Genomic DNA, 10963 nt, shown 5'->3' with positions numbered 1-10963 from the left:
GGGCACATTGCACAGATTTTTCACTTTGTCAGCTCATGCATTCAAACCAGCAACTTTTTGATTACTGGCCCAGCGTTCTAACTGCTAGGCTACTTGCCGCCCTGAAGGAAACCAACAGGACAAACACTAAAAGAGCTCATTTTCCATAACCTGTAGGTAGGAATGGAGTCTGAACGGATACTTTAGAGCTTCTGCTCTTTTATATAACCTGTAGGGAACATAATATATGGTCTATACTTGGCATGTAGGTTTCTCATTCATGGGTGGCACAAATTGGGGTACGGGGTATGGGAATGGGTGAGGTATATGCACATGAATATTGTAGAATTACTATAGTTAGAACACTGTAGTGTTTTTTGCCGGTACTGTAGTATTTTTGAGGAAATTACTGTAGTATTTACTATAGTATTCTACAGTATACTACAACATGCTATAGTACTACACATGATCAATGGATACTACAATGTGGAGTTAAGTATTCTACAAAATTCTATAGTAAGCACTACACGATCGAGGGATACTACAGTATGGAGTATAGCATTATACAGAACACTGCAATATTCTAAAGTAAGTACTACACACGATCAAGGGATACTACAGTGTGGAGTATTGTATTCTACAATATACTACAAGATTATATAGTAAGAACTACACGATCGAGGGATACTACAGTGTGTAGTATAGCATTCTACAGTATACTACAAAATTATATAGTAAGTGCTACACATGATCGAGGGATACTACAGTGTGGAGTATAGTATTCTACAGTATACTTCAGTTAACTACATAATTATATAGTAAGTACTATAGTATTATATAGTAAACTGTAGCATTTTGTCATGTGGGATAGTCATCAGCAGTAGACAAAACCAGTTTGATCTGAAGTTCACCAATGTCAAAATGCTGAAGGGTGTCAGAGTAGAGGCACCAGTGTGTGTAACAGTGGAAATGGGATTGGGTGGTTTCAGTTGCCTCAGAAAAAAACAGAATTTGATGTTCACCTTCAATGTAGTGAGATGGCTGAAGATAAATCGGCATGGCACAGAATAGAAATCAAACGAAATTGCATTGCATCGCATTGCACTGAAAGCAATATGACATTTATATATCTATATATATATATATATATATATATATATATGTATATACATATATACACATATACACATTCATATATACATATATACATATACGACTTACTCAAATACACAGAAATAAAATATTTCAAATACTTAAATAATCATGTACTTCAAACATTGTCTGTTACAAATTTGGTTCACTAGTATGTCTGACAGCTTTTCATTTTGGCAAAGCCATGTGGCATTCAAGGGCACAATGTTCTGCAGTGAACCGCGGTTGGATTTGCTTCCTTTCCAGCCACCCTTTCAGCCATAATACATTGAGTTAGGCTATTTTATGCAGAGGAACTGTGTAACTCTTTCATTACTTGAATTCAACTTTGCTGAAGAAAGGTAAAAGGGATAGATCATATCGTGAGAAGTATGGGATGAAATGCTTAAAAACAGCTTGATATGATTATTGGTAATGACCAGTTCCAACACAGACATTGATCCCAGCCAATCAGAGGGTTAAAAGAGTTTCTCAGGAAAAGGAATGTGCCAATGGAATTACTTTGGAAGGGTGTGTGCAGGAAACGAAATGTACAGGTAGCTAAAGAGGTATGAAGGTGAAAAATAGCACTATGAACCACAGTTTTGATCTACATAGATTAGGTTTTCATATTGCCGCTAATGGAGCATGATGTGTACCAAAGTGTATATTACCTGATCTTATACATTAACAAAACAGCTTATTACGGTGTGGGTTGTACAATACTACAAAACTGAAACCTATATCTGTCCAGTTTATATTTGTCATGTGCTATAAGACTTACTGAGAAAGATTCATGGTGTGTCTGAGAAAACATCCCCATCTGCTATTTTATTCTGTTGATGATATTGTAAGCGGAAAATGGATGTGAAGGTCACCATTGGCTGGTTCAAAGTGTCTGTCAACTCCTCTGTCATTGCCAATAAATCAATCCCGCCCATACCATGCACACAATGAAAGACAGAGCAACTGTCTCCCTATTTGTGCATGTTGTCCACTGGCGACAAGTCCTTGGATAATCACTTTATCCATATTAATGTTCAAATGGGAGAAGAATGACCAAAAACACATACAGTGACACGCAGAAGACAATCAAAGACGGCGAGACACAAGAAATGTTTTCGAGAATGTTTTCGATAGTGTCGGTTCGGAGGTGGTGATGGTTAAAAACCACAATGATACCAATCATAAAAGTAATAGTCATTCTGGCTAGAGTTAACGATAAAAAATATGAAGCTGGATATCTCTCTGGTCCGGATCCAGTGGATGAAGTTGGGGGGAGGAGATGCTTGAGTCTGTGTGGCGTGGGGGGTTTGGGTGGTTAGGTTGAGACTGGTGTGGAGGGGGGTAGGTCTTTAGCCACGTAAGAGACAGGAGGAAATGTATTTATCTGCAGCCCCAAGTCCCTTTATCTATTTCACTTTCCATCCTTCTCAACCCCCATTATATTCAGAGTTCGAGGTCCTTTGAGATTTGCGTGGCGATGTCCCGGAAAGCAAGCGGTGCCCCCCAGAGTCGCGTGTAGCGCACCCCGTTGGAAGACTCATTGTTGGCGGCGCTGCCCCCTGTGGAGAGGTGGCACACCTCGGCCTCAAAGGCCACTTGACCACCGGCCGCCCCGTGGGTGCAGGAGAGCAGAAAGGGGCCGGCATGGTGGACCTGGCAGCCGCAACCCCGTGCCGCCTCCCGCAGAGCCAGCACCACCTCCGCCGGGTCCCGCCGCCCCCCAGGTCCCCTCAGATCCCAGCCACGTCCGACGGCCCGGGGCTCGGGCGCTTTTTGATGCCCAGGTAAATGGCGACTGGAGGCCAGAAAGGGACAGAGTAGGAGAAAGGACAGAGGTGTGGAAGAGTGGAGGAAAAAGGAGGAGAGAACAGCTGTTAGAGAGAAAGGGGTAGTAAATGTGGGTAAGTAGAAAAACTTGTGACGGGTTGTTGAATCTAAACTTTAATGTCCAGTTAAGGTGTGCAAGTTTACTGTCTGAAACATGAGTTCTAGATGGGTTGACGAAGGGTTGCCGGATATACTGACCTTGTGACATATACTGACCTTGTGACCGCAGATCGGCAGATTCCCTCAGGTTCATTTGTGACCCTGCGTAGAGAACAGACACACACACACACACACACAGTTAAAGGGGGAATCGGAGAGGTGATTTATGGGAGATGCAGTTCCATGTCCACCAAGTACACAGTCATCATCCATCCACAATACAGTGAAGCCATTCAAAAAGAAATTAACATAAATCAGAGTGAGGACAAGCAAACAACAACAGCAACAAAAACCTCCAGGTGTTCATGGGTTGCATGTTTCCTCACAATATTATTATGTAAGATCTATTGACTCCTGAGTCAATGTATTGTCAATTGGCGCTGTTGATGAAGATTTTGTGGATTTAGTGGCTTGGAAATACGATGTCATTTCTTTTCTTTTTTTTCTTTTGACATTTTACCCTATTTTTCTCCCCAATTTCATGGTATCCAATTATTAGTAGTTACTATCTTGTCTCATCGCTACAACTCCATACAGGCTCAGGAGAGACAAAGGTCGAAAGTCATGCGTCCTCCGAGACACAACCCAACCACTGCTTCTTAACACAGTGCACATCCAACCCGGAAGCCATCCGCACCAATGTGTAGGAGGAAACACCGTGCACCTGGCGACCTTGGTTAGCGTGCATTGCGCCCGGCCCGCCACAGGAGTCGCTGGTGCGTGATGAGACAAAGATATCCCTCCCTAACCCGGACGATGCTAGGCCAATTGTGCGTCGCCCCACGGACCTCCCAGTCGCGGCCGGCTGCCTGGGCGCGAACCCAGAGTCTCTGGTGGCAGTGCGGTGGCAGTGCGGTGCAGTGCCCTAGACCACTGCGCCACCTGGGAGGCCCTCAATGTAATTTCTAAAGGAGACAAATAATGAGTAGGAAAGCCTTTTGTCATCATTGTGATGTCGTCAGATTAACTTTCGATGCAGTATAACCACAGATAGAACAAGGAGCCATATGTTTCACCAGATGTATAAATCTGAATCATCCGGTTTGAAGTTCCACTCCCCACCAAATATGGTGAGGAGAGGAAGCACCAGTGGCCGGCAGTGAATGAATATGGAGCCAGATGGAACTGGTCCGACACGCTAGTTTTCTCAGCGATTAAACATTTGATCTGAATACAGTTTGCTTTTCACAAAACAATATTCTGTTACGAACAGAGTTGACTAAGTCTTGTAGACTCTAACCTTTGCCAAAGTGGTAAAATGTGTTGTTGTTTAGAAGGAGGGCAATGGCAAATTGACTTACTGCACACACGCAGTTCATAAATATGGAAATATCGGAAATATGCAAACATATGCTAGAACGTGCCAATAGGACCTCGCTAGCTCGTGCTTGGCTCTGCCCACCTCCTTGCTTGTTCTGCCCACTATGCTTAATTTGCTCCCATTGGAAACGACAGGTTTAGTATCTTGGTTTAGTTATAAAAAGAAATTCGTAAAACATTAGTGAGCCGCCGTTCAGATGGTGTGACACGACTGGGTGACGTAAGTGCAACCCATGAATACGGGTCAGAGTATGGAGTGATATTGCTGCAATATTACCCCGTATCAGAGGCCCTGACTCGCACAACAGAGTCAACTAATAAGGCTGTATCAATATAAAAATATAAAAAACAACCCCATGCTTCTCATATTGTGTTTGTTCGGTGGCAACAGTGAATCTGTACTGATATGATTGTACTCCACGTCTTTTAGGGGGAGGTGGGAGAATCCACAGCAGCGTAAATGTTGGTGCATTCTGTGACACCAACTGTACGTCACTATCAATTCCACCACACAACAAAGACAGTCCGCATGTCCAGGAATCAACTGTCATTCAAAATAAAACAAGGTAGATGGAGTCACAGGAAGACCTTATGCACTAGGATGGTGCCCCTGGAACAAACCATTATTTTAACGCAAGCCCTTCCGTATAATAAAAGGATAAATAACACTTTCATAACATATATCATAGGTGTCACTTTATGACAACTAAGACCATGTTTACTGTTTATCAGCCAATTGTCTAGCAAAACTGCCATAGCTAATTCATTGTTTGTGTCACGTTAAGTCATTGTTATGACAGTGTTATGTAGCCCTTATGATGCAGGTTTCAAGTAAAGTGTAATCCCCCAGGCATGCCAAAGGAATGAACCAAAAAAGCAGTGTGAGAGAGCTATAGAATAAAGACAAGTAGGTAGACACACTGTCATGCAGATAGACAGACAAACAGGCATGCATACAGACAGACAGGCCTACAGACAGACAGGTAAGGCAGACAGACATACAGACAGGTAAGACAGACAGGCATACAGACAGGTATGGCGTAGAGACAGACAGGCCTACAGACAGACATGCAGACAGACAGGTAAGGCATACATACAGACAGACATACAGACAGGCATACAGACAGGCATACAGATAGGCATACAGACAGGTATACAGACAGGCATGTAGACAGGCATATAGACAGGCATATAGACAGACAGACAGACCGACAGACCGACAGACAGGCATACAGACAGGTAAGTACTAGGCACATGGGAAGTTAGAGAAAGGAAGTCATACAGACAGACAGGTCAGTAAGACATAGACAGACAGACAAGTATGTACAGACAGAAACAAAGGTATGTAACAGAAAGGTAAACAGATAGGTACAGTACCAGTCAAAAGTTTGGACACATTTGACTATTTTCTACATTGTAGAATAATAGTGAAGACATCAAAACTAAGAAATAACACAAATGGATTAATGTAGTAACCAAAAAAGTCTAAACCAAATCAAAATATATTTTATATTTGAGATTCTTCAAAGTAGCCACGCTTTGCCTGATGACAGCTTTGCACACTCTTGGCATTCTCTCAACCAGCTTCATGAGGTAATCACCTGGAATACATTTCAATTAACAGGTGTGCCTTGTTAAAAGTTAACAAGGTAGGGGTGGTATAGGTAAGGGTGTTGTGACAAGGTAGGGGTGGTATACAGAAGATAGCCCTATTTGGTAATACAAGAACAGCTCAAATAAACAAAGACAAACGACAGTCCATCATTACAGCCAATTCGGAAAATTTCAAGAACTTTGAAAGTTTCTTCAAGTGCAGTCGCAAAAGCGCTATCATGAGGATTACCACAGGAAAAGATGACCCAGAGTTACCTCTGCTGCAGAGGATAAGTTCATTAGAGTTAACTGCACCTCAGATTGCAGCCCAAATGAATGCTCCACAGAGTTCAAGTAACAGACACATCTCAACATCAACTGTTCAGAGGAGACTGTGTGAATCAGGCCATCATGGTCGAATTGCTGCAAAGAAACTATTACTAAAGGACACCATAAGAAGAAGAGACTTGCTTGGGCCAAGAAACACGAGCAATGGACATTAGGCCGGTGGAAATCTGTCCTTTGTTCTGATTTTTGGTTCCAACCACCGTGTCTTTGTGAGACGCAGAGTAGGTGAACAGAATATCTCCCTATGTGTGGTTCCCACTGTGAAGCTTTGAGGAGGAGGTGTGATGGTGTGGGGTGCTTTGCTGGTAACACTGTCTGTGATTTATTTTGAATTCAAGGCACACTTAACCAGCATGGCTACCACAGCATACTGCAGCGATACGCCATCCCATCTGTTTTGCGCTTAATGGGACTAACATTTGTTTTTCAACAGGACAATGACCCAACACACCTCCAGGCTGTGTAAGGGATATTTGACCAAGAAGCAGAGTGATGGAGTGCTGCATCAGATGACCTGGCCTACACAATCACCCGACCTCAACCCAATTGAGATGGTTTGGAATGGGTTCGACCGCAGATTGAAGGGAACGCAGCCAACAAGTGCTAAGCATATGTGGGAACTCCTTCAAGACTGTTGGAAAAGCTTTCCTCATGAACCTGGTTGACAGAATGCCAAGAGTGTGCAAAGCTGTCATCAAGGCAAAGGGTGGCTACTTTGAGGAATCTAACATATTTTGATTTGTTTATATTTGGACTTTTTTGGTTACAACATGATTCAATATGTGTTATTACATAGTTTTGAGTAGGTGTGTCCAAACTTTTGACTGGTACTGTAAGTAAACAGGAATGCAGTCACACACACACACACACACACACACACCGTTAGTATGTCCAGAAGGCAGGCAGGCAGGCAAGCAGGCCGACAGAGAGAATCTAGAGACATGGGAACTTACTAACTGTTTTTGATCCCTGGGGAAGGGTACAACCCGAGACTGATTTGTTTGAGCCCTGGCGCTTAGAGGGTTCTAGATTGACCCTGATATAAGGAGAGGAAGAGCAACAGAGAGAGATAGAAAAAGAAATAGGAGAGGAAGGGGAGAAAGAGAAAATAATTGAATCATGGCCAAAGGAATGGTGGATAACAGCGCAGCTGTAGCTGATTGGCATGGAGGAAGCATATGTTTCATTACATTACATATATGTGATTATACTGTATATTATAGCTGATTCCAGGGATAGCTGGGTAAGCTCCGTTTCCAATGTCAGGGCCCAGGGCTGTGGTCTGTAACTTTGTGTAACAAATTCAGTTAGTGTGCCTACCTCCCCCGTTTCCCCTTATAAACACAACCCTGGTCCACAACTACCTGCTTGTGAGTTTGGAGGCAGGTGTTACGGAGGTGACTACTATTATTCACTAAGGTGATTGTCCCCTGCATTTGGAGGCAAACGTTACTGAGGTGAGTGTTGCGGAGGTAAACGATTACCTGCGCATGAGTATGGGGGCAGGTGTTACGGAGGAGACTACTACAATTCACTAAGGTGATTGTCCCCTGCATTTGGAGGTGAGTGTTATGGAGGTGACTGTTACGGAGGTGACTGTTACGGAGGTGACTGTCACAGAGGTGACCGTTATAGAGGTGACCGTTACAGAGGTGACCGCTTACCTGCGTGTGAGTTTGGAGGTGAGCTTGGTGAAGAGGTTGGAGGTGGCACGGCTGCGGGCGTGCGGCAGGGGACTTGCATCATGGTGGGACAGAGTGGGGGAGGTGGGCGGGGCCGAGTAGACGGGCGGGCCCCGGTCTCTCAGCTGGCCCCCGTGGAAGGTGCTTCGAATGGTGGAGCCCCGTGTCAGACGGCAGCGCTCGCTAGAGGAGGAGGAGGCCCCGGCCCCAGAGATGCTCAGGGTGGAGGGGGATGTGGGGGGCAGGCGGTGGGACAGGGAGCTGGAGCAGAGAGACAATTAGAATTAGACAAATGTTACTGTCCACACTAAGTGGAAACTTGTTTTCGGCTTCACAATAACATGGTTGACAAAAAACAACACTAGAAATGGGGTGCCAGGTAGCCTAGCAGTTAGAGAGGTGATCCAGCAGCCAGAGGGTTGCCAGTTCAAATCCCAGGTCCAACAGGAAAAATCTGTAGGAAGTGACCTGGCAGGAAATGGGAAGTGATCTGGCAACCAACCGGAGAATTGCTGGTATCAAATCCTAGATGCCATTGCCTGCCGTTGTCCCCTTCAGCAAGGCACTCAACCCCCCACAACAACAGCTCCCCGGGCACTCAGTCTGGCAGCCCCCTGCACATCTCCAAAAGCCTGTATGTGTGTGTGTCTTTCGTATGAGTTGGGTTAAAGGAGAAGTTTTGCTTTTAACAATCAAATCTCAATTTTTTATGTAAATGAAATGTTATAGATGGGTCCAGACACCTATTCTGTGATTTCACTTGTTTTTGAGAAACTTACCCCAAACAGAAAATCTCCCACTGGGCACAGATGTAGACTCAACCTCTATTCTATGTTGGTTCAACATAATTTCTTTGAAATTTAACCCATGTGTGCCCAGTGGACTCTTCATTGTCACGTCCTGACCATAGAGAGCCTTGTTATTCTCTATTTTGGTTAGGTCGGGGTGTGACTAGGGTGGGTAATCTAGGTTGTTTATTTCTATGTTGGCCAGGTATGGTTCCCAATCAGAGGCAGCTATTTTTCGTTGTCTCTGATTGGGGATCATATTTAGGCAGCCATTTCCCACTGTGTTTTATGGGATCTTGTTTATGTGTAGTTGCCTGTGAGCACTTCATTTACTTCACGTTGTGTTCGTTCGTTCTTTATTGTTTTTGTGAGTTTCATTCAATAAACATGTGGAACCCATTTCTGCACTTTGGTCCGAATGTTATTACGACAATCGTGACAGTCATCCTCCTTGTGTAGTATGGGGCCCTTAAAAAACATGAACAAAGGATCCAAAAACACCCAAATAGTTATTTTTAGATACAGAAAAGCTCTCAGTATAGCAATGCAGTTCTTTAGATGTTGTACTCATGAAATTGTGTCATTCCGAACTTATCCGCAACATATTCCCTTTTGTGCGACTCAAGCCATTTCCGCTATCCAGCTGTTCTATTCTCCATGTAGCCCGCTGCTAAAGGTAAACTCCAAAATAAAGGAAACCCCAACATAAAGTGTCTTAATAATGTGCCTTGGCATAGATTCTACAAGTGTCTGGAATTTCCTGTGTGGAAGGGAGGTTGAAGAAGACAAAGGTTAAGACAACGTGATTCTAATATCCCATTACTCTTTGCAACAAATGGTACCAGCTATGCTAGTTAGCAACAGCGCTGGTAGTTAGAACGGTGCTGGTCCCACATTTGTGAAGACATTGCATACCACATTTACTCAAGTGTTTCCTTTATTTTAGCAGTTACCTGTAGAATGGATGTAAAGGTTTTGCTCGAGTCGCAACAAAATGGAATATAATGTTGCGGATAAAATTAAGAACTACACAATTTCATGTGTACAACAAAAAATACCTGCTTCCCTATTCTGAGAGCTTAGAAGTTTCTAAAAATAAGTATTGGGGTGTTTTTGGAGCCTTTGTTAATGTTTTTTCGGGGCTCCCATACTACACAATGAGAATGAGGAAGCGCCCACACACTAGGATGAGGAAGTGATTTGCTGTTTGGGGAAAATGTCTAAAAAAACAAGTGAAATCACAAAAGGTGTCTGGACACTTCTATAACATACAATTTACGGTACCAGTCAAAAGTTTGGACACACTTACTCATTCAAGGGTCTATCTTTATATTTTACTATTTTCTACATTGTAGAATAATAGTGAAGACATCTAAACTATGAAATAACACATATGGAATCATGTAGTAACAAAAAAAGTGTTAAAACAAATATATTTTAATTTTGAGATTCTTCAAAAGCCTTGACAGCTTTGCAGACTCTTGGCATTCTCTCAACCAGCTTCATGAGGTAGTCACCTGGAAAGCATTGCAATTAAAAGATGTGCCTTGCTAAAAGTATATTTGTGAAATTGATTTCCTTCTTAATGCGTTTGAGCCAGTCAGATGTGTTGTGACAAGGTAGGGGTGGTATACAGAAGATTGCCCTATTTGGTAAAAGACCAAGTCCATATTTTGGCAAGAACAGCTAAAATAAGCTAAGAGAAACGACAGTCCATCATTACTTTAAGTCATGAAGGTCAGTCAATGCGGAAAATTTCAAGAAAGTTACTTCAAATGCAGTCGTAAAAACCATCAAGCATTATGATGAAACTGTCTCTTATGAGAACAGCCACAGGAAAGGAAGACCCAGAGTTACCTCTGCTGCAGAGGATACGTTCATTAGAGTTACCAGCCTCAGAAATTGCAGCCCAAATAGAAGCTTCACAGAGTTCAAGTAATAGACACATCTCAACATCAACTGTTCAGAAGAGACTGCGTGAATCAGGCCTTCATGGTCAATTTGCTGCAAAGAGACCACTTCTAAAGGACACAAACAAGAAGAAGAGACTTGCTTGGGCCAAGAAACACGAGCAATGGACATTTGACTGGTGGAAATATGTCCTTTGGTCTGATTAGTCCAAAACTGAGA

At 43.1% G+C, this 10963-nt stretch overlaps 1 protein-coding gene across 6 annotated transcripts in view; it reads right to left on the bottom strand.

Moving 5' to 3' along the window:
* Positions 1-419: 419 nt before the first annotated feature.
* Positions 420-10963, bottom strand: part of LOC139418108 (MAP/microtubule affinity-regulating kinase 4a) — a 52715-nt gene continuing 42171 nt past the window's right edge. For 2 of the 6 annotated variants that reach the window (XM_071167302.1, XM_071167307.1), the window contains 3 exons: positions 8028-8306; positions 7317-7399; positions 2567-3204 (listed from right to left, as the gene is read on the bottom strand). In XM_071167302.1, the coding sequence (XP_071023403.1) occupies positions 2702-3204; positions 7317-7399; positions 8028-8306 (865 nt within the window). In that variant the 3' untranslated portion in view covers positions 2567-2701. Of the gene's footprint in view, positions 3205-7316; positions 7400-8027; positions 8307-10963 lie in introns of all 6 variants that reach the window. The other 4 variants (XM_071167305.1, XM_071167306.1, XM_071167303.1 and 1 more) reach the window with 4 other exon arrangements.

Source organism: Oncorhynchus clarkii, chromosome 10 (genome assembly GCF_045791955.1).
Source record: "Oncorhynchus clarkii lewisi isolate Uvic-CL-2024 chromosome 10, UVic_Ocla_1.0, whole genome shotgun sequence".
NCBI lineage: Eukaryota > Metazoa > Chordata > Actinopteri > Salmoniformes > Salmonidae > Oncorhynchus > Oncorhynchus clarkii.
Note: the sequence above shows the minus strand (reverse complement) of the source record. Positions and strands in the feature narration are given on the sequence as shown.